The 24780-nt window shown below is 43.4% G+C and overlaps 1 protein-coding gene across 2 annotated transcripts in view; it reads left to right on the forward strand.

Moving 5' to 3' along the window:
* adat2 (adenosine deaminase tRNA specific 2) overlaps nt 1-23027 on the forward strand; it is a 30971-nt gene extending 7944 nt beyond the window's left edge. For both annotated transcript variants that reach the window (XM_072580298.1, XM_072580297.1), the window contains exons 2-6: nt 4417-4521; nt 6551-6701; nt 10335-10441; nt 21183-21255; nt 21361-23027. In XM_072580298.1, coding sequence (XP_072436399.1) covers nt 4462-4521; nt 6551-6701; nt 10335-10441; nt 21183-21255; nt 21361-21392 — 423 coding nt within the window. In that variant the 5' untranslated portion in view covers nt 4417-4461 and the 3' untranslated portion in view covers nt 21393-23027. The remainder of the gene's footprint in view (nt 1-4416; nt 4522-6550; nt 6702-10334; nt 10442-21182; nt 21256-21360) is intronic.
* The last annotated feature ends 1753 nt before the right edge of the window (nt 23028-24780 follow it).

Here is a 24780-nt window from a genome sequence, read left to right on the forward strand (position 1 = left end):
CGATGTGCTTATTGATTGAATCTGTGGATGGGTGCCATGCCTCTAGGAATTCCCTGGCCGTTCTCTGTTTGGCTTGTCCTATAATAGTAGTGTTGTCCCAGTCTATCTCATGTTGTTTGTCATCTGAGTGTGTGGCTACTAAGGATAGCTGGTCATGTCATTTTGTGGCTAGTTGGTGTTCATGGATGCGGATCGTTAGCTGTCTTCCTGTTTGTCCTATGTAGTGTTTTGTGCAGTCCTTGCATGGGATTTTGTACACTACATTGGTCACCTAGACGGGACAAAACATCTGCAACACAAATTCCCAGCTCGGCGAACAGAACCACAACAACGAGCACCCGAGCTACAAATCTTTTCACAAAGTTTGTAATAACTCCCTGTTGTGGGAGTTTGTAAGCCATGAGCCATAAATGTTGAGAGCCAAGACACTTGGTTATAGGCACTCTGGCCATTGTTGAATACTGACTGGTCTTAAAAACCAATAGCTGATTATAGTATGCAGAACTACTCTCACTCATCATTTGAACTCCACAAATATTTACTTTTAAAATTCTTCAGTTGCACATTGTGAAAGCTTTAAGTGATTGTTTTACTTAAGAACTAGGAGCAGGAGTAGGCAATTCAGCCCCTCAAGCCTCAACTGTACTTTCCTGCCCACTCACCATAACCCTTCAACACATTACTAATTCAAAATCTGTCTATCTCCTTCAATGCAGTTGTCAATGATCTGGCATCCACCACACCCAGGTAATAGGTTCCACAGATTCATGACCCTTTGAAAGAAATAGTTTGACTACATCTATGTTTTAAATCTGCTACCCCATTACTTAAAATTATTACCTCTGTTCCAGATTGCCCCACATGAGCAACTATACTTTCTTCACCACAATTTGCTAATTTCCTTTAGCATTTTAAATGCCTCAGTTGGCTCTCATGTCATCCTTCCAAACTGCAGAGAGTACAAACCTAAACTGCTCAATCTCTCTTCATTAGACAGATCCCTCATCTCTGGAACCAATCTGGTGAATCTTGTTGACTTATTTGAAAACCTTGTCTCTTTGCATTTCTAAATAAAGAAATTAACTCATCATCGGCGGTCCCTTACAGATGAGGATGATTCTCTTCTGCTCTCAGGGTGAGTCTGTAGGTGGCTGTGCAGACCGATGGGGCTATCGCAGGCTCTGTTACACTTGGGGCAGAAGGTGTTATGGGAAGGGGTGGCTGGGGCATTGGTGAGGCAACGCGCTCCTTACGATGTGTTCCCCCGGCTTCCATTTTTTCCCAATGGCTAGTCTCTAGGTGGTCGACGTCTTCCCGGATGCTCCTCCTCCACTTTGGACAGTCTTGGGCCAGTGATTCCCAGGTGTCAGTGGGAATGCTGCACTTCACCTGTGAGGCCTTGAGGATATCCCGGAAGAGCTTCCTCTGTCCGTCTGGAGCTACCCTGCTGTTTTGGAGCTGGGAATAGAATACCTGCTTGGGGAGTCTCGTGTCAGTCATGGGGACATGCCCAGTCCTTTGGAGCCAAGGGTTGTCAGTAGGTTATGTTGAGATCTCTGGATTAAATGTTTATTTTCTAAGAATCAAGGGTTGTCAGTGCCTCGATGCTGGGGACGTTGGCCTGGTCAAGGACACTGGTGTTCATGCTTCTTTCTTCCCTGAGGATTTGCTGGATCTTCAACAATGCACTATCAGACTGTTGGTAGTATGAAAAAATTGAGCAACAGGAGTTGTGTCTGCCGGAGTTTAGAAGACTAAGAGATGACGATTAAAACCTGTCAGATCCTTGGTAGGGTTGACGTGGAGAACATATTTGCTGTTGTGGGAGAATCTAGAGCCGGTGGGTCAGTCATTGTTTAAAAATAAGGGATGATCTGCTTTAAGATAGGCGACGACAAATTCTTTGCTCACAGAGGATTGAGAGTCTTTGGAGCTGTCTTCCTCAAGAGGCAATGAATGCTTTTAAGGCTGAGGCAGATAGATTCTGGATAAGTGAGCAGGTGAATGGTGATCAGAAGTATGTGGAAATGTGAAGTAATCAGAACAAGTTAGACTGCCCAATTCCAAATTTGAATTTTTACACGTGAAAGCATTTGATTTTACTTGTACAATATTTTGCATAAATTTCATGGATTTATTGCTTTAAAGAAAGACTTATGGGTGTCACTTTTGAAAAGAAGAAATGGATGGTTACAGTGTGGTAGGATGTGCAATGTATAACATACTTCATAACACTTCTGGTGAAGAATAGTACGTTGGATACAATAGACAGCTAATATCCCAGTCTGAGTTAGCAAAGGTTGCTTTGGACCTGCTGCCTCTTGGTCCTCCCCACTTAGGGAAATGTATTGCCTTGAGACATACTGAGATCAGTCCTCATTTTCTCTGAGATACTGAGACCCACAGGGTAGTATACTCACCAGATTACTAGCTAACAGCTGGCCTCCATCCTTGAGAGGAAAGCTCTGTTGGGGTTCTCTGGAAGGGCAGCCATCTGACTGGAAGTTATGATTGTGTGGGTGTTGAACAGGGACCAGTTTGGGTCCTGCAGCAGTCAGCTAGTGTGTCAGTTCACATCTGGATGCTGACTTGAGTAAGGTGCCCAAAGGCTGTTGGCATCCGTAAAAATACTCCCAGAGTATTCACCTCTTCAGAAACAAGTGTATTAAGCACAAACCTATGGGTGGGGAGGGGAGATATCTGTACATTTTTAAAATATATTGGGTGATCATCAGTACCATTGGTTATCACCAGGGGGTGGTATTGCTGTTTGAAATTAAAATGTTGAAACTGCACCGCAGGTATTATCAATATAGGTTAATGTTTTGGGTTTTTAGGTATGAGCTTTGTCAGTAGGTTATGTTGAGATCTCTGGATTAAATGTTTATTTTCTAAGACACTGTTGAGAACACATACTACAAGATGGATATTTTGTAAAAGGCCTGTTCAGAAATGTTAAAACGCACCTGTGGAGCAGGTGGGATTTGAATCAGAGTCTCCTGACTCAGAGATAGGGACACTATCAATGTACCACAGGAACCTGTAAGTAACTAATTTCACTCACTTTCACGAACAGGCAGCGGCAATATACCTTGTCCTCATATGAGGATAATAAGGCAGAGTAGATGTTTCTCCCCAGTATATGAGAAGTTATCCTATGTTTGATTTTATTTCTTGTCCAACTAGATTTTTGGCTTTTTTGTTCCAAAGTTTGAATGCGTTTAGATTTCTCAAGGTCCGTTAGAGTTCAGCAGGAGTCAGTGATGGGACACAACTATTCACGTTGTACATTAACGATCTGGACAAAGCGATTGAGGGCGTTGTTGCTATGTTTGTAGATGACACAAAGCTAGTTGGGCGGGTCAGGTAGTATTGATGAAGTGAGGAGGCTGAAGAAGGACGAAGACAGGCCAGGAGAGTGGGCAAAGAAGTGGCAGATGGAATACAATTTGGAAAAGTGAGGTTATGCACTTTGGGAGGAAGAGTAGAGGTGCAGACTATTTTCGAAATGGGGAAAGGCTTCAGAAATCTGAAACTCAAAGCATATTAAGAGTCATAGTTCAGGATTCTCATACTGTTAACGTGCAGGTTCAGTTGGCAGTTAGCAAGGCAAATGCAATGTTCATATTCATTTCAAGAGGGCTAGAAAACAAGAGCTGAGATGTACTGCTGAGGCTGTAGAAGGCTCTGGTCAGATCACATTTGGAGTATTGTGAACAGTTTGAGCTCCACATCTAAAGAAATATGTGCTGGCGTTGGAGAAGATCCAAAGGAGGTTTAAAAGAATGACCCCGGGGATGAAGGGCTTATATGAGGAGTGATTGAAGACTCTGTGTGTATACTCAATGGTGTTTAGAAGGATGATGGGTATTTCATTGAAACTTAGGGAATACTAAGAGGCATGGATAGAATGGACGTGGGGATGATGTTTCCACTAGTAGGGGAGATGAGGCACAATGTCACAGTGAAGAGACGACCCTTTAGAACTGAAATGAGGAGGAATCTGTTTAGCCAGAGGGTGGTGAATCTGTGGAACTCATTGCTGGAGAAGGCGGGTGAGGCCAAGCCATTGAGTATATTTAAGACAGATAGGTTCTTAATTAATAAAGGGATCAAGGGTTCCAGGGAAAAGGCAGTAGAATGGGGTTGAGAAACATATCAGCCATGATCATGGTGCAGCAGACTCGATGGGTTGGAACCTGATTATGCTCCTATATCTAATGGTTTGCAGTTAGAACAGTCTACTCTGTTTTGATCTCTGCTTGTTTAATCCTTTACAGTGACTCAATTCCAGCGTTTGTCAGGTTATGGAACGCAAATTTGGTTTGTTACTCTTTGCCATTGTGGCTGCAGCAGGAGTATTAAACAAGGGAGTGTTCCTGAGGCGAGTTAATGTTCTGTCTGTTTTATTTGCAGGCAAAAGAAGCTTTAGAGAATGGCGAGGTGCCTGTCGGGTGTCTGATGGTTTATCGGAATGAGATTTTGGGGCAGGGAAGGAACGAAGTGAATGAAACCAAGAACGTAAGTTAATGTCTGAAGCCTAATGTGTCAGAACAGACTATGAGGTATAATGACATTGAGGGATGTCAAATAAATGCCTTATTACCATCCAGACCATCCTCTTCCAAATATAGTCAGTGGGTAGATAAATGGGTGACCAGTTGGACTTTGCCTATTGTATACATTTTCCAATGTCAAAATTTAGCTCACGTTCCAAAGCATTTTGTTTGTTGAAAACCCAGGTGACAAAAGCAGGTATATATGTACATTATGTCAAAGTCTTTTAGACCAGATAAGGATTCATAATCATGAATGCCAGCCTGGGTTTGAAGGCTGCAAGATGCATGAAAGTTTGAAAGTGTTCTACTGTTTTGGAAAGTTCTGAGAAGATTTGAGAGTAAAGTAGGAGCTGATTTGCCAGTCTTGTTTTCCATATCTGTCCTTCACGTGTCTCCTCTACGATACCTCATGGTGTTCCTAATGATCCACCCTGTCCACTGAGATTTGAAACTCCGATATGGGATGAGTAGAAAACAATCTAGCTCCATCTCCAGCTCCAACAGTCAAGGTAGAGTCAATGGCAAGGACATTGTTTCTAGTGAAAAGAATGGGCTTTAGATACTTCGATACCCTGCTGAAGGTAATTCTGCTGGTTCTTATCAGATAATCTGATATCACAAAAATAGTCATAGGACTTTGGGAAGAGAAGAGCTTGGTGTCATCAATGCACAGTTAAAGGTGATCCCACATCTGAAAGTGTCAGTAAATTCCAACAGAACTGTCTCGAAAAGCACCTTAACTTCATCTTCATAACCTACAGATTAAGGTTAGCAGCATCAGCTGATTCCTTGACTAACCTTGTCCTTCTAAACTCTGGTGGTATGTGTTAATGTGCGGTCACCTACATTGTCAGTAATGAAAAGGGTGGCGCTGGAAAAGCACAGCAGGTCAGGAAGCATCCAAGGAGCAGGAAAGTCACGTTTCGGGCATAAAGCATGTGGCATTCCTGATGAGCCTATGCCCGAAACGTTGACTCTGCTGCCTGACCTGCTGCGCGTTTCTAGCACCACACTTTTTTGAAATTGATCTCCAGCGTCTGCAGTCCTCATTTTCTCCGAGATTTTCAATGAAGGGAATACCAGGTCCTACCCCCAACTCTCAGCTTCTCCAATAAAATGAAAATACTGCAGATACTGAAAATCTGAAATCAAGACTGAAAAGTGCTGGAGAAACTCAGTGGGCCTTGTAGCACCTTTGGAGAGAGCAGAAATTTCAAATCCATTATGATGATTTCAGAACTGAATGGGCTCAAAAATGATGGTTTTTATTTTCCATCTCCTCCACTGACAATAGTGTAAAATATCTTATTTACAGGCTCCTGCAGTCCCGAGGAAGAGTCTTTGGATTGAAAGGTTAACTTCATTTCTCTTTCCACAGATTCTGCTGAGACCTGCTGATTTTCTCCTGCATTTTCTTTTTGTACCTCATCTTCACTGAGCACTACAGAACGACAGAGCACTTTGTCTTTCCTTTGTCAGTCAGCTCAGAACTAAGTGCTGGTTTTGCACCATGGTTCGCTCTTGCTCCCTTGTTACACCGCTTCTGCTGAAGCCCTTTCCCGCATCTGGGTCACCACTGGACTTGATCTTTCCAATGCTGTACTCATAGGCACCCAGTACTTGACCTGTACAAACTGTCAGCTGATCCAAAACTTCGCTAACTGCCTTTGTACTGTGAAAGGTGGTTCTTTGCCTCTGTCAGTCTATGCATTCTGATTGTGGCAGAATGTTAACACACTTGAGACTCTGATGGATGCAGGGAAATGGAACAGGAAAGGGGTGTACAGCAGTAAGCAGAACACACCTGGAATCCTTTTGTAGGCAAAGCAAAAATTGGAGGGCCATTCTGTGTTGCATTTAAATCCTGTATCACTTCTTCAAGATTGCTGATCTTGTATATGGTGGAGTGTGACTATTTTTGAATCACTATGGCCTTTCCTAGTTTCCTGTGTTCCAAGCTCACATTCTGAAATTTCTCTCTGTCCTTGCAGGCTACCCGACACGCAGAAATGGTTGCCATTGACCAAGTCTTGAAGTGGTGTCACGAAAAGGGCAGGGACAGGAAGGAGGTGTTCGAACACACGGTGCTGTATGTCACTGTGGAGCCTTGCATCATGTGTGCAGCTGCCTTACGGCTACTAAGTATCCTTTAGTAGTTATATCATTTTACAAGAGACATAACACTGAGTTCATGGAACCTTTCAACATAAAGAAGTAATTTTTATGAGAATTGACATCCAACCTCACTCCTAACCACAGCACAGGAGAGCATGAGTTCCAAAAATTGTAAGTGTTGGTAACTTATTAATTTGATAAATGTGAGTCATTTAGAAACGATCTGTACCTGAAACCTGCAGTCTGGGAGGGAGCCTTATTCTTAAGGTTCTCATTGTTGTGTTTTAATCCCTCCATAGTCTTGCCCCCCCCCCCCCCCCCCCCGCCCCGGTCCTTGTAATCTCTCTAGCTTTACACAACTCTAAATCAGGCCTTTTGCACATCCCAATTGTAATCACTATCACTGATGGTTGTATGTTCAGCTGCCAAAGCCTTCAGCTCTGAAATACTTCCTCTAAAGCTTTCTGCCTCTCTTTCTCCTTTAGATGCTCCTTAAACCCACATTTTGCCCTCATTCCCAGATATAGCATGGTGTTCAATGTTGTTTGCTAACCTTCCTATGAAACACTTTGGAAGTTTTCCCTAAGTGTTATTGACACAACGGTAAGCTAAAAGCCTGATTTCAAAGCTGTGTACAGTTATCTACGAATGAAAATATCAAGCAGCTGTCTAGTCCCTTATCCTCATTTAATTACATAGCCAGATTAAAAACCTTCATTTCTGTCTCTTCAGTGTCTTGTTTTGGTGGGGGCGGGTGTGTTATTCTGTAACCAGCATTTTGATTTTTGCCTGTATTCATTCGGCAAATTCGAGAAGGATCATTGTCTTGCTGAATTTCTGGAGGAACGGTGAGCAATTAGACTTTTTCAAAAAAGGAACATAATTGTAGGTGTTCGCTGCAGAGTACATATAGAAAATCTGCACACACACTTTTGTCCAGAAAAACCTTGCAGGACATGAGACTTCATGGTGAGCTTGTTAATTATTCTAATTCAGTGTCACTTTCCGGTGCATTTAGAATGGGCTATTTATAGAGATAAATTACAGTATAATGTTGGTACTCAGTTGAACTGCACATCACAGCAGCCACTTGGGAGAATGGTTAAGTGGGACACAACGCTCCTCATCCCATAACTGTGTCGAGCAGTAATTATACGCGTTGCTGTGCAGTGAGTGCATGTTCCTGTCATCTGAGCAAATGGACATACCTACAGTAGTTGAGGGAAGCATGGCGAATAAAATGAGAGTAATTGAATCGAAGGTATAACATTAGAATTATGGCCTCTCACTTAGTTGCTTCATAGGTCTTTAGTTTGTTCGATTTTATTGGTGTTCAATTCTCCAATTTGAACAGATGTGCGTAAGCCCCCTATTGGACCACAAAATTGCATCAAACAGATTTAACCTTTTTTTTTTCCTTCACTTTATACTGGTGGTTGATACAGGAAGATTGACCAGAGCAGTAGCAGGACTCCCTGCTCCTTAGAACACATAAATCCCAATGTAACTCCATGGGACTGTGCTATTTCCAATTTCCCCAAACCAATGCCAAACCTTTACATGTCAGAGTAGTTTCTTTTCTCAGAGAGTAGTAAGGGTATGGAATGCTTTGCCTGCAACGGTAGTAGATTCGCCAACTTTAAGTACATTTAAGTCGTCATTGGACAAGCCTATGGACGTACATGGAATAGTGTAGGTTAGATGGGCTTCAGATTGGTATGACAGGTCGGCGCAACATAGAGGGCCGAAGGGCCTATACTGCGCTGTAATGTTCTATGTTTTATGTCCTTACTCTCACGCTTTATTTGGTCAGGATCCTAATGGTGTGGAACCCCCCCCCCCACCTCCTTCAATTATCCATTCCTTGCACTACCTTTTACTACCAAGGTTCTTGTTATGTAATGGTCAGTGCCCCTGTCTCTCAGCCAAATCTTCCAAGTTTCTGTCCCATCCCATCACTTGATGGCGATGGAAATGTGGCCAAACAGATCGAGTATCAGCTTGTAAATTCTTCCATCATATGCCAACAGCAGTTGGTAAGTGTAGGAGAATCTCTGGTCAGTCATGTGATGGAAGGAAATTGGAGTCTCTGGTATTGCTATCTGTACCTCCAGGCTATAACTTGCATATGAGAGTGCGCGTTGACATGAGTATCTGGGCATCTTTCAGGATCTGGTCAGCTCAGTTGGTTGAACAGCTGGTATGGATCAGGTTGGTGCCAACAATATGGGGTTCACTCGTCATTCTGGCTGGATGAATTCAGCTCTGTGTCCTTCACCCACCCAGGGTGGAGGTCATGGTGCTTTGGATTAAACCTGCCTTCGGGCACCGAGCTCAAGAATCCGATCATCCACACAGCACTGGAGAATTTAAATGTGTGTGACTAAATAAATATTGAATTATTTGTTAGAAAACCCGTCTAGTTCCTTAAGTTTCTTTCGGGAAGGAACTCTGTCTTCCTTGCTATGTCTGGCCTAAATGTGAGTCGAGACCCACAACATTGTGGCAAACTCTTAAATGTCCTCTGAAGTGGTCTAGCAAGTCACTCCGTTGTCTTTGAGAATGTGGCTTTCCGCCACTTACTCAAAGATTAGTGTACTTATCAGTGTATTCGTATCCTGTGAATGAAAAATAAAATAAAATTTCCTGACTTACTGTGTCTTCTGCCCAATCCTCGATGCTTGCATTTAAACATATGAAATTCTTGAGGGGGCTGACTGGGTCGATGCAAGGATGCTGTTTCCCTAGCTAGGCACTCTGCAACAGACTCACTCTCAGCCACAGTCACCAAATTGGGAGAGTTTCTTCCCCCAAAGCATTGTGAATCTTTGGAGTTCCCTGTCCCAGAGAACTGGGCTCTTATTTGTTAATTATAGTCAGGGCAGAGTTTGATGCATTTTTGGATGCTGAAAGAACAGGGATATATCTGGGGATGAGCAATAAATCCTGGCCAACCAGTGATGCCACAAATGAATAAAAAAACACCTTGGGAAGGTGGACTTAAGATCAAAGTTCAGCTCAAACTAGGCTCCAGTGATTAAATGGCCCATGTTTGCTCCCGTTTCTTTTATGTGCCAATATTGAAGAGTTTGCGTAGTGCTTTATCACCTGGAATGTACTTCTGAAGTTGTCATATACACCTTGACCCTTTCGCAGGACTGTCAACAGCAACATATCTAAATAGCCGGTCCTCGTGTCCAGAGAAGCTGTTTCTAGATCTGTAGGTGGAGTAACCAGAGGGCGCAGAGAATCAAGGCAAAAAGAAGCAGAAACTACCTGAGGGGCCCTTTCTTTTTTTAGTAACACAGTGAGCAGTTGTGATTTAGAAAGTCACAATAACGGTCAAAAGAAAATAATTGGAGGAGGGAAGTACAGATGTGGGGCTACAGGAAAACGCAGGGGAGCAGGTGAATTGGATAACTTTGAGCCATCACAGTTTCACAATGGACCGAATTGCCTCCTGTGTTGCACCATTCTATCACTAGTTTAACAGCGATTCAGTACCTCACTCCTGCATCAGTAGAAAGAAAGAAGTGATAGGAATATGGCAGTTGGTGGAGGTGAGGAGACACAGGCACCTTCTTAATTTGTTTCCCCTCTTCCTCCTAACCACATTTTTAATAGAAGAGGAGCTTCTTTTCCTTCTTAACCATGCCGCAGATATCCCGCTAGTTGTGTACGGTTGTCAGAATGAGCGGTTTGGAGGCTGCGGTTCTGTACTGAACATTTCCCAGGATGATTTACAGCACACTGGAACACCTTTCCAGGTAACATCTTCTGCAGCTTATTTATTAAATGTCCTCATGTTGTTCCAAGTTCCACCAGAGGCTTTTTGTCTAGATGGTGTTGCAAGCTCATGTCTATAATGCTGTTAATCACTTCCAAGAAGCTTTCTATCAATGCTTTGTGTTCCAGCACATAGCTAAGGAAGCTAGCAGTGACAGGGATTTCTGTGGTTTCTAGTAGTCTTATGACTGACGCATTGCATAGGGACGTGCAAACCCACAACTTCAACATTAGTCTGGCTCATGAGTATGGATAATTCTCTCATGAATCTGAAAGGGTTAATTTGCGAGGACCTGGCGTTGTCCCCTGTTTATGGAAGCTTAGGGGTTTTTTCATTCATTCATGAGGTGAAGGCGTCACTTGCTAGGGCAGCATTTACTGCCCATCCCTAATTGCCCAGAGGGTAGTTAAGAGTCACCTACATTATTGTGGGTCTGGAGTCACATGTAGGCCAGACCATGTAAGGATGGCAGTTTCATTAGTGAACATTATAGAGTCATAGAGATGTACAGCGTGGAAACAGACCCTTTGGTCCAACTTGTCCATGCTGACCAGATATCCCAACCCAATCTAGTCCCACCTGGCTCATATCCCTCTAAACCCGTCCTATTCATATACCCATCCAGATGCCTTTTAAATGTTGCAATTGTACCAGGCTCCACCACTTCCTCTGGTAGCTCATTCCATACATGTAGCATGGACCCAGTTTTTGTACTTAACATGAATGATCATTTATTTTAAATAAATAGACTATCTACAGGTAAACAATTATTAATCATCAGTATATAACTCTGAGTTAAAATTCTAGCACTATTATAAATTCCTCCCAATACCTACATACAGACCAATATAGATAGACACAAAACAAAACATGACTAGTGAACAAGCTGGGTCTTTCTGACAATTGGCAGTGGGTCTGTGGCCATCATAGGACTCCTAATTTTGGATTTTTATTGAACTCACCTTCCACCATCTGTCGTGACGGGAATTGTACTCAAGTCCCCAGAACATTACCTGGGTCTCTGGATTAATTCCTCATTCCTGATGAAGGGCTTTTGCCTGAAACATTGGTTTCCTGCTCCTCGGATGCTGCCTGACCTGTTGTGCTTTTCCAGCACCAGTCTAACCTTGTCTCTGGATTAATAGTCTAGCAATAATACCACTAGGCCGTTGCCTCCCTGAGAGTTGTACTGTTTACAATGTTTGCACCGTTAAATGTTTATAATGAGTTGATGGGGTAGATGGAAGCTATTCCCTGTGGTGGGGGATGTCAGAATAAGGGATAGGCACTTTAAAATTGGAGGGGCAGGCCATTCAAGGGGAACACAAAGGGTGGTGGAGAGCTGGTGTACTCTTTCCCCCAAAGCTGTCGAGGGTTGAAAAGTGAAATTGATAGATTTGTGCTGAGCAAGGGTTTTACAGTTTAAGGGGGCCAAGGCTGATGAATGAAGATTCTGGATTAGTGGTGCTGGAAGAGCACAGCAGTTCAGGCAGCATCCAAGTAGCTTCGAAGCTACTTGGATGCTGCCTGAACTGCTGTGCTCTTCCAGCACCACTAATCCAGAATCTGGTTTCCAGCATCTGCAGTCATTGTTTTTACCACCTTGATGAATGAAGATACAGGTCAGCCACAATCTAATTGAGTCTCGAATTAAGACATGAGAGACTGAATGGTCACTTCATGTTCGTGTGTTCCTTGACTCTGTAAGGGCAAACATTACAGCTGTTTGTGAATGAGCACCTAACTGCCTTTCACTGGGGCTATGTATTTTTCTTGGTTTACAGTTTTGTTTTAAAATGGCAAGCCTGTAATGATCAGTGAAGTTAGGAGGACAAGTTGAATTTTGTAGAAGCTTTTCCAAATCCAAAGTGTACGTTCTGCAATTGTGCTACACATTGACTGGGCTAATTTGTTGCTGAGTTCAATGGAAAGAACATCAATGTATGAAACCAGTCTTGTAAAATAGGTAAAAACTAGACATGGTTGATAAACTGCTTGAGGAGTCATACATGTCATTTCAGTCTGTCAACGACAATGCATTACAGAGATGCAAAGAGTGAAATATTGCTGAAATTGAGGGAGTGAAGAGGGTGTTTGGTTGGCAAAACAGGCAGAAAAAGTGAGGAGATGGTTCATATCTAAAAAAGAAACTCCTGAGAGATGACCTGATGTGGTGAGGGGTTAAGATTGTGGAAAGGTTGATTGGGGAGATGTGGAGCAGATGTTTCTACCTTATTGCTGTTTCTTCACTGTCACTGGGCCAAAATCCTGGATTTCCCAGAATTGTGGGTGTACCTACGTCAAATAGACTGCAGCTGCTGAAGAAGGCAGCTCACCACAAACCTCCCAACTGCTGACCTAGTCAGTAATGGCATCTCCTATAATGAATAAACACACTTGTGGTGGAGAATCTAAAACTAGGAATTGTCAGTGTATGATGTGAAACCTACTACTACGTGGTGTTGATGGAATTAAGGAGAAGCTGGTCAAACGTGAGGATGAAATAAAGGGAAGGATATTATGATATGATGATAGGAAGTTGTGGGAGAGGCATTTAGAAAAATCTCATATGGAGCGTTTGGTTTTGTGGCATAGATATGTAATAGGAGTAGCTGAAGAATTCCCATGTAACTGTTTTATCCTTGTATTTTGTTGTGCTCAGCCTTCTTGCTGGGCCAGGTACAACATAGCTCTCCTCTTTGCTTGCAGCACATTATCAATATTGGCTGTTGGCTATATGTATGAACAAACGTATATCACCTTTGGTTCTTTAGTCAATAGCTGTAAATCTCCACCCTCTGGATCCTGTCGTTTGGGAGTGAATTATTTTTGTTTACTCTGTCCATACCTTTCATGATTTGCACACCTAAGTCAAGTCCCAACTCTCCTTCCCCAAATTTGGGCTTTTTTCCATCTATCCATATCCTGAAGTCTTTCATCTCTGAAGCCATTCCTCTGTTGACCCTGTCCAGAGCCTTCATATCCTACCTTGAGCGCAGTGCCCAGAGTGAACCAAATACATGTTTTAGGGTGGGTTGGAGGAGTCAAAACAGCCAAGAAGAGGAAAGAAAATGCATCGAATAAAACTACATTTTGTATTTCTGATTTTGTAAAGAGCAACTCCTCATGGACTGCAGGTTGACCACTGCGACTATATGATTTCTTAACAGATGATCCACCGCTTCCTGTTACACACTTCCTCGTGCTTCAGTACCGGCCTGCCCCTGTCTGTGGCTTTGGAAGTTCCCTCACTCTCTGTGCTGGCTTAATTCCACTCTTGTCCTTGGCTACGTTCATCCTCAATGTCCCCCAATGATTTCACTGCACTGACCTGCTACGTGCTGTGTACTGTTTTAATTAATCTTGGATTGACAGCTTTCGCTGCCCCTGGGAAAGATTGTTTCCTGTGCCTTGTGCTGACTTCTGCAGAGTGCAGAGCCAGAAGTGATATGTCTAGTTCTTGTGCGTGTTTTCTAAAAATGGATTTTAAATAATATTGAGTTTGTGCATGTCAGTAGGGAATGCCTGAGCAATATATTTTGTAAAGCAATTCAAAATTGAATTAGCATTATTAGGTTAGACGTAGAGCTCGCCTATCTCCGTACTGCTCCATTGGAGGCTAAGAATCTCACTGGTCTACAAAGGAACCACGATTATCCAGCATTTGACTATCTGAATATTGGAATATTTGGCAAGATCACAAGGTCCCGATGCTTGGCTAAACAACGTTGTCCGGGGCATTCGATTATCTGAACAAAATACTCCCTGCCCATGTCATTTGGATAATCAAGGTTCTCTGTACTTTTAAGACAGAAGTTTTTGGATTCTTGATTACCAAGAGGTGAAAGATTAATAGGGACATGCATATATGTGGAGCTGAAGTTCAGATCAGATTAACCAATGATCTTGTTGAACAGAAGAACAGGCTCAAGGGGCCAAGTGGCCTCCTGTTGTTCCTTCCTCATCTGTCCTTTTGTGCAGTGACATTGACAATGTGCTCATGAAAAATTCCTATTCCAGCTATTGCTAGCAATATCTAGAATGTGGCTTTGCTAAGAACATGGAGCAGAGGCATTCTTCACAAAATTCAGCCGGGACATTGAAGATGGATATTTGGGTTTGATTATTTGGATAGACATAATGTGCAAGGATATGGGGGGAAAAAGCAGGAAATTGGCACCAATTAATGATCGTCATTTAAAGAACTGATGCAAACACAATGAGCTGAATGGCCTCCTGCACCATAGATTCTGTGACTGTGAGGTGTTTCACCAGTGTCTATCTTGGCTTATGTGATAGCCTTTCTAATATTTGGGAGTCTTTATCACTGACCCAATCTGTTAGGGGACAAAGTTGGAAACAGTGTTAGGACTTCATGTACTGACTGAGAATTTGGGTTATCTTTTCATTTTCAAAAAAAGACACTTGAGAAAACTTCAGGTCATTTAGCCAATCTGACTAACAGTCTAACTTTCAATAATTGGAGCACGAGAATGCAAGACAGCTCATTTGCCATTCAGTAATGTTGTGGCTGATCTCCCACAGCTTCACTTTTCTGTACTGTTCCTCCTTTGATTCACTTAGTGCCCAAAGGTCCACAGCTGATAGGTCTTCAATACTGAAAGTACCAAGCATCCATAACCTTGATGGTACACTCTACTCCCATCCCCACCGTGTACCAGCACTTGCTAAGTGCCAGGTTGATTGCTTGAGGGATATAGGTGCAGAAATAAGAATTTACTTTATTTGCTGAGGGGATGTGGGCATTGCTGTCTGTATTTATTGCCCATCCTTGTATTCTCATGAGCTGCCTTCTTGAAATGTTGTAGTCCGTGTCCTCTGGTATGCCCATAGTACTGTTAGTCGGGGGGGGTGGGGGGGGGGTATTCCAGGATTTTAACTCAGCAGAACTGTTCAGGAGGCAGTGTATTTCAGGATGGTGAGTGGCTTGGACAGGATCTTGGAGGTGGTGGGCGTTCCCATGTATCTGCTGCTCTTCTCCTTCTAGATGGTATTTGTCATGGTTTGGAAAATGCTGTCTAAGAAACCTTGGTGAATTTCGGCTGTGCTTTTCTAGCTGGTACACACTGCTGCTGCTGAACGTCAGTGGTGGAGTGACTGAATGTTTAGGTTTGTGGATGCGATGCCAATCATGCAGGCTGCTTTGTCCTGAATGGTGCCAAGCTCTTTAAATGTTGGAAGTGCTCTCATCCAGGAAAGCAGGAGGCATTCCATTAGATTTTTAACCATGCCTTATAGATGGTGGGCAGGCTTTGGGAAGTCAGCAGGTGAATTATTTGCTGTAGGAGTCCTACCATCTGACCTGCTCTTGTAGCCACTGCTGTGGAGGTACTGGGTTTGACCTGGAGTGGACAAAGTCAAAAATCTCACAACACATAGTTAAACCTGTTGGACTTTAACCCAGTGTCATGTGACTTCTGTATTTATATGGTTAGTCTAGTTCCGTTTGTAGTCAGTGGTAATCCCCAGGATGTTATAGTATGGGATCTAATTATGTTAATGCATTGAATATCAAGGTGCAGTATTTGAATTGTCTCTTGTTAGGGATGATCATAGCCTGGCAATTGTTTGGTGCAAATGTTGTTTGCCACTTATCAGCCCAAGCCTGGATATTGTTCAGATCTTGCTGCATTTGGGCATGACTGCTTCAATATCTGAGGAGTCATAAATAGTGCAATTATCAGTGAATATCACCACTTCTGATGACGTTGGAAGGTCATTGAGAAACAGTTGAAGATGATTTGCAATTATGTTGCTCTTACAATTCAAAGCAATTTCCAAAGCGCTTCACCAATAAAGAAAAAAAAATGGCCTGAGAAAAAGAAGGAAAGACTAAAGTGGCTTCCTATCAGAAGGATATTGTGAAACATGAAAGGGTTCAGAAAAGCTGTACAAGGATGGTACCTTGGTTGGGGGGTTTGAGCTATAGAGAGGGGTGAATAGGCTAGGGCTGTTTTCTGGATGGGTATATGAATAAGAAGGATTTGGAGGGATATTGGCCGGGTGCTGGCAGGTGGGACAACATTGGGTTGGGATACCTGGTTGGCATGAACGAGTTGGACCGAAGGGTCTGTTTCCGTGGTGTACATCTCTACGTCTCTAATCAAATGCTTGATCACTGAGGTGGGTTTTAAGATGGGTCTAAGAGGTAGAAAAGTTTAGGGAGGAAATTCCAGAGAGTGTGGTTGAAGGCACAGTGTCACTTGTGAATTGCAGTAAGCAGTGTATGTGCAAAAGGCCAGATACAAAGGTTTGGAGAGAGGTCTATGGTTGCTGCAGGTAAAGAGCAGGGAGCTGGCCAAGCTGTAGAACTAGGTGTGAACGAGTGCAGAAAGCAAAGTTTGGACTAATTCAGATTCAAGGAGTGTGGAGAAGGAGAGATTGATCAGGAAAGCAGCAGACTCTGGAGGTGAAAAACATTTGTTGGGCCAAATGGCAGCTAAATTTATTTGTAGTGTGGAGGATATGAGGTCAGAGGCACAGCCACTTTTAGTTCTCTGACTAAGTTATTGGGGATTCTGCAGATCTGTGGTTATTGCTGTCATGAGTCTGAAAATTCACTGTTTTATAATATTGACTGTTATGTTGTGTAGCAGAAACTTTACAGTATCGGTGTGCCTATGTTGTGCCTCATCTTAGCTTGTTGACTTTGTTAATGCACCAGCAATTTATGGCAGGGCAGCGGTGTTATGCTGATGTTGCTAGGCTAGTAATCCAGAACACAAGGTTAATGTTCTGGGGGAATGAGGTCAAATCCCGCCACAGCAGACGGTGAAATGTAAATTCAAATAAAACAAAATCTGGAATGGAAAGGTAGCCTGAAGGCAACCATGTCATAAAAGTCCATCTGGTTTGCTTTAGGGAAGGAAATCTGCTGTCCTTACTTGGTCCAGCCTGTATGTGACTCCAGACCACAGCAATGTGGTTGACTCTTAACTGCCCTCTGGGATGAATGATAAATGCTGACCTAGCCAGAGATGTCCACAATTTGTCAATGAATTTTGTAAAAATCTGCTTATTCCTGAGATGGGGTACAATGAGACTGTCATAAATTTACTACATCTGGCTTTCAAAAGATGTCACAACTTTTTGAGGTAGCACATTGGAACTCAAGCCTCACTGTACCAGGAGTCATCACCAAAGTTAAAGATTTACAAAATAGATGCTCAATATTCTTCAGTGTACCTGATTTTCAGATCCAGAAGTTTCAGTACTGAGCCAGTGTCACTCTTTATGACAAGTAATTAAACTTTACCTAGAGGTACACAGTTATAAACTGACAGCATATAATACTTACAATTAAAACTCTAATCTGCTTTTATCATGATTTTGTACACTCTATAGGGCAGCACAGTGGCTCACAGTGCCAGGGACCTGGGTTCAGTTCCATCCTTTGGTGTCTGTATGGAGTTTGCACATTCTCCCCGTGTCTGCGTGGGTTTTCTCTGGGTGCTCTGGCTTCCTCCCACAGTCCAAAGATGCGCAGGTTAAGTGGATTGGCCATGCTAAATGCAAGGTTACAGGGATCGGGTAGAGAGGTGGGTCTGGGTGGGATGCTCTTTAGAAGGTCAGTGTGGACTCGATGGGTTGGATGGCCTGTTTCCACAGTTTAGAGATTCTGTGATTCTATAAAGTTACCCCTCAGCCCCGACACTCCAGAGAGAAAAAAAGTGCCCCAGCCTATGCAGCCTCTCCTTATAACTCAAACCCTCTTGTCATGAAACAAACTTGTAAAATTAAGAAATAAAGTTGATAAATGGGCGCTAGGTCCTTTGCATCACTGCCAGAGAAGTTGAGGTGTAACACTGCAGGATCTGTTTGCATATACAGTCTCAATGACAAATTGGAACTTGAGAATTCATGGTGAGAAAAGCGCACAAAAACTTTTAAGAAGTCAAGGTTTTCAATACATTGAATGGTCCTTTTAAAACCAGTTTCAGATTTGATTTGATTTTCAAATTAATCAGAAATAGTGTTTTGACTACAAACCTGATGACTGATTTGAAACTGCTATTTCTAAACCTTTCTGCTATGTGGTCGGTAATTGCTCAACTGATGTATTGTGCCTTAATTCTTCACTTGACAGCCATAGATTACCTGTAAAAAAAGGTACATAAAATGTAACTGTTTCAGTCTCCTCGATTTAACGTGTCAGGGAATTTCCATGTGGGTGATTTCATCTCCAGCTCCCATTATCTTCCAACCTTGAAGAATAAATATAGCAGGGTGGGCTTGAAAAGATAGTGGGCCTGGATCCAGTAACATGGACTGTTCTGATATCGGAGAGGGTGCACAAGTACACTTATCCCACCTCTTTGGAACAGAATCAGTTATGTAGCAGACATTATGTAACATTAAAATCCCTCCATGGCGTTTTTCGCCCTCCCATTTTGCCTATGCATATTCTCTCAGTGCCAGTAAGAATTTGACCTCCCATTAATTCATAATGCCTGGGCTCCACTCCAGCCCAGATGATTTCAGAGATGAAATCACAGTGTTTGACTTGACATTTGGATCACATTGACGGCCTGTATCCAGATATTATTTTCATTTTTGGCTTTTTGTGTGTGTGTGTGTGTGTGTGTGTGTGTGTGTGTTTGCGTGTGTGTGTGTGTAATTCCCAGAATCAACAGGTGGGGGTGACGTTGCATCCCTGAAGCCACTGTTTTTATTGGTGTTTTGTCTTTGGGGATGAGTTGCTTCCTGCCTCGCACTCTCCAGCCAGCAGTATGGAAAATGAAGTCTTTACAGATCATGTTTCTGGCTGTTGAGTGTTGCCAGAACAGGCCAGTCAGCCTGTGCACACCATTCACAATTAGTCCAGAGGTTCAATGTCAGATTCTGATTAAATGACTGAAAACACACACAGTGACACAACAACTCTTAGTCACAGCCTCTGAGATCTGTCCAAATACCTCCATACATAATGTCACTAAAAATACCACTCGTTCCAAATGCTGTGTTTGCAACTTTTCTTGAAAGGCGTTTGCCAGCTCTGTGTAAACTGCTGATTTTTTACCCCCTCACTGCCAGCTGCAGTTGAGCAAACAGCACTCCAGTTCACAGGTTCAAGACCCACTACAGGACACAAACTTTAAGCTGTGTTGAGGGAATGCTGCACTGTTGGCTGTGCTTCTTTTTCTGTTAAGGGTTTAGTTTATTTTATTTACCCATGGGATGTGGGTGCCTCCAGCTAGACCCAGTATTTATTGCCCATACCTAATTGCCCAGAGGGCAGTTAAGAGTCAGCCACTTTGCTGTGGGTCTGGAGTCACATGTAGGCCACACCAGGTAGGGATGGCCGTTTCCTTCCCGAAAGGGCATTAGTGAGCCAGGTGGGCCTTTCCTGCAATCGATAGTGGGTATATGGTCATTATTAGACTATTAATTCCAGGTTTTCATTGAAGTCAAAATCCACCGTCTGCCATGGCCAGGTTTGAACCCAGGTCCCCAGAAACTACAGCCAAATTTCTGGATTAATACTATAGTAGGCCATTGTCTCCCTTCCTCAAGATGTGTGTAAATTACTTCAAGGCACTGCTGTAGGAGTGGGTGAAACCCCATGGATGACCCTGCTGATAACTACCCATCAGCCAACGTGTAAAGCAGATTATCTGGTCATCAAATTCACTGCTGCTTGTTCAGCACACTCTTTGCAAATCAGCCTTCCCAAACCCTACATTACAACTGTGCCCGCACTTCAAAACTACTTCATTGGCTATAAATCCTTTGAAATGTTTCATGATTCCTGGCAGGTTGTTTAGCTCAGTTGGCTAAACAGCTAGAATGTGATGTGGAATGACACTGTTCATTGTGGTCTTATTCCTAGAGATCAGAGAGTTTTACAGCACAGAAACAGATCTTCTGTCCAACTCGTCCATGTTGACCAGATATTCTAAATTATCCTAAATGAGGTCTACTTTATTTAGTCTACCTCATTTCGCCCTTTGCATCTATCATGACAACCCTCAAGCTAAATATATATTAGTACATAGCTGAAAAATGTGTCGCTGGAAAAGTGCAGCAGGTCAGGCAGCATCCAAGGAGCAGGAGAATCGACGTTTTGGGCATAAGCCTTTCTTCAGCCTGAAGAAGGGCTTATGCCCAAAACGTCAATTCCCCTGCTCCTTGGATGCTGCCTGACCTGCTGCGCGTTTCCAGCAACACATTTTTCAGCTCTGATCTCCAGCATCTGCAGTCCTCACTTTCTCCATATATTAGAGCATGGAACAATACAGCGCAGAACAGGCCCTTCGGCCCTCGATGTTGCGCCGGCCTGTGAACTATTCTCAGCTCGTCCCCCTACACTATTCCGTCATCATCCATGTGCTTATCCAAATTTGTTTAAATCTCCCTAATGTGGCTGAGTTAACTACATTGGCAGGTAGGGCATTCCATGCCCTTACCACACTCTGAGTAAAGAACCTGCCTCTGACATCTGTCTTAAATCTATCACCCCTCAATTTGTAGTTATACCCTCTCATACAAGCTGACGTCATCATCCTAAGAAAAAGACTTTGACTGTCTACCCTATCTAATCCTCTGATCATCTTGTATGTCTCTATCAAATCCCTTCTTTGCCTTCTTCTTTCCAGTGAGATTGTTTCTCTCTGTCTCTTTATTGGAGACAGCTATCTATGGTCTTTTGTGGACTATGACTAATTACTTATTAACTACAAGTCTCTCTCTATTTCTTGTAGTGCCTAGGCGGCTACAGAGCTGAGGAAGCTGTGGAACTGTTGAAGACCTTTTACAAAGCTGAAAATCCCAATGGTCTGTAACCTCGTATTGTCAGCTTATACTTTTGAGTTATACTTGCACAATTCAATTTGCAAACTGCAATTTCCTTTTTTTAAAACACTCTTTTTTTCACAACAGCACCAAAATCAAAAGCAAGGAAGAAACAATAAGTGTCACCTGACATCACCAAAAGAAAGTCTGCAGTTCTTAATCAGTCAAGAGAAGAATACAGGAGGAAGTTGCTCAGCGTTTAACCTGACCGGTCAGTGGGAAGAGATGACCAGTTAGAGGTGAACACAGGCAAAAGATGGTCACAGTCAAAAAGCAACTGTCAGGAATCATGGGCAGTAGCAATGTTTCTCAGCCTGCCGATCCGTACTGTGCTGCTTGCTTCTCCCTCCTGGTCTGTCCATCCAAGGTAATTGGCAACAGCTCGGCGCCACCATTCAGTATGATCAGAAACTCCACATTCTCTCCAATAGCCTATCGCCTCCTTCCTTACTGAGAAGCTATCTACTTTTGCCTTAAAAATATTCTAAGAGTCTGATTCCATTGCCTGTTGAGCAAGAGAGTTCCAAAAACCTACAATCCTCTGATTAAAAAAAAGACTCCTCATGTTTGTCTTAAATGGGCCACCCCTTATTTTTAAATAGTGACGCTGATTTCCAGATTTTCTCCTTTCCACATGTAGCATATCAGGAACCCTCAGACCATTTCTATTTCAATCAAGTCCCCAATTAATCTTCCGAACTCCAGCAGAGGAAAGGTTGTCCTCCTTTAACAACTTGCCCATTCCAGGTATTACTCTGGAAGACCTTCTCTCAACTGCTTCTAACACATTTACAGCTTTTCTAAAATAAAGAGATGAGTATTATCCACAATACCTCAGTTATGGTCTCACCAAAGTCCTGCAGAATTAAAGCGTAATCTCCCTACTCTTGTATTCAATGATGGCCATTTACTGTGGGGATTGTAGGCATTCATTTGTCCACAACCACTCAGTGATCATATTCCCATGTTGCATTCAAATTTTTAGCTAAAACATCATTTTTCTTTGGTCTTATTACAAATAAATTATGAAATTCATCTAAACATCAATTCAGTGAAATGACACTGTGCTTTCCTAGTGAATTGAGGATGCTGAATGTTCTCCTGTACTCATGTTCCCTGCTAGTTTTCCAGTTTGTCTTACCCACTTGATCAGAAGAGTGGTTGACAATGATCCATCTCTAGATGGGATTGGGACATCGCTATGTCTTCTGTTTCACATCAACTGCCCAGGTTTTGTTGGCTTTAACAACTCTTCTGGAAAATGTGTGAATAACTGAAGCCAACAGGAGACAACAGCTAGTTAGGGAGATGTTAAACAATAGCAGGCTGCAGTGCAGGTGCTGAGTGCAAGAAAAATGTTTAAGATCGATTTTGCATTGCAATAAGGCCTTGGATTATCCGACTCCATCTATTATGAACTGCAGTCAGTTGGAAAGCAAATCAAATGTTGAGGGGATCAATAATCAAAAACACTCAGGTAAAAATTGCAAATTATAAAGCTGCACACCGGAAGCCTGCAATGAAACCTGAGAATTACAAAATATACGATAGGCCCATTAGCGTTTGCAAAACAATCGCGACTTGTATTTGGATAACAACCTCCATATAGTCATGATTTGGAGATGTTGGTGTTGGACTGGGGTATACAAAGTTAGCTGCTCCTTCAGGTGATTGTCCTGATGAAGGAGTGATCACCTGATGAAGGAGCAGCACTCTGAAAGCTAGTGCCTCCAAATAAACCTGTTGGACTATAACCTTGTGTTGGGTGATTTTTAACTTTGTCATCCTCCATGTAGGATGCTGCAGATTACTTCACACGACATGATCAGCCAAAAGGAGCGACACAGTGGCTCAGTGGTTAGCACTGTTGCCTCACAGCACCAGGGGCCCAGTTTCAATTCCAACCTCAGGCAACTGTGCAAACCCCACACAGACATTTTCCCCGAGTCTGCGTGGGTTTCCTCTGGGTGTGCTAAATTTCCCATAGTGTTCAGGGATGTGTAGGTTAGGTGCATGCGTCAGGGGTAAATGTAAAGTAAATGGGGAATGGGTCTGGCTGAGTTATTCTTCGGAGGATCACTGTGGACTTGCTCAGCTAAAGGGCCTGTTTCCACACTAGGGATTCTAATTCTAATTCTAAAATTTGATCCTCAATCACATCAGGGCAGGTCAGCAAAAGCATACTGAAGGAGTCAGGTAGTTAAGGTCATCTTAGAGTACAAAGAGCTGGGGAATTTTAATTCCAGGCTTAAGGTCAAGAGAACTGAAAGCACAGATGGCACTGGTGGAACAATGAAAACTGGTGTTTAAAAGAGTGAGTTAGAAACATTTGAGGGGAGAAGGTGGGGATGGTGGTATGCTGGTAATATCGCTGGACTAATAATCCAGAGGCCCAGGCTATTGCAGTGGGCACATGGAACCAAATCCCACCATGACAGCTGGTGAGATTTGTATTCATTAATTAAATCCAGAATATAAAGCTTCTCACAATGAGCCTTAGCTGAGGGCCACACTCTCTCAGAATTGCAAAGGACTCACTCTGTACTACATCCTCAGGAGAATTCATACTCTCAACAAACAGTATTTTAATTCCATCTCAAACATCAAAAACTGTAAGTACACCAAACTTTTATCCACCCACCTCCATAACCAGCGCTCCTCAAACATTCCAGAAGATTCCCCTGGCCTCGGAAACGCCATTAGCCATGCGGCTGACGCAGCTACCACCCCCACGCTGACGGATGATGTCACTTCGCCCACATCATGGCCACTCTCACAGCCACTTCCGGCCCTCACATCATCGCTGATGCCACATGCTCAGTGACTTCGCCACCCCTACTGCCATGATCACCACCACTTCCACCCCCACCAGCGCCACTCACCTGCATTCTGCTGACACGCCCCCCACAGACCCCACTGTCACTATCCCCATACCCCAGAACCCCGAGGGCAACATTACCCCAGCTCATGCCTCCACCCCCATACCCCCAACATCACACCCACTCCCAGCTCCACACCCACACCAGATCCCAGCTCCCGGCCCTGCTGAGTTTTCACCATCCCTCCAGACCTCCCACTCACTGAGGACGAACGATCAGTCCTCAGCAAAGGACTCACCTTCATCCCCCTCTGTCCACGCATCAATGAATTTAATACACGACGTGACATCGAACAATTCTTCCGTTGCCTCCGCCTCTGAGCTTACTTTCACAATCAGGACTCCCGCCCACCTTCCGAGGACCCCTTCGCCCACCTCCAACCCACTGCGTCCACCTGGACACCCCGCGCTGGCCTATTACCTGCCCTCGACCTCTTCATTTCCAACTGCCGCCGGGACATTAACCGCCTCAACCTGTCGTCCCCCCTCCCCCACTCCAACCTCTCACCCTCACAACGCGCAGCCCTCCAATCCCTCTGCTCCAATCCCAACCTCACCATTAAGCCAGCGGATAAAGGGGGCGCAGTGGTAGTCTGGTGCACTGACCTCTACACCGCTGAAGCCAAACG

The sequence above is a fragment of the Chiloscyllium punctatum genome, chromosome 11 (assembly GCF_047496795.1).
Source record: "Chiloscyllium punctatum isolate Juve2018m chromosome 11, sChiPun1.3, whole genome shotgun sequence".
In the NCBI taxonomy this organism is placed as follows: domain Eukaryota; kingdom Metazoa; phylum Chordata; class Chondrichthyes; order Orectolobiformes; family Hemiscylliidae; genus Chiloscyllium; species Chiloscyllium punctatum.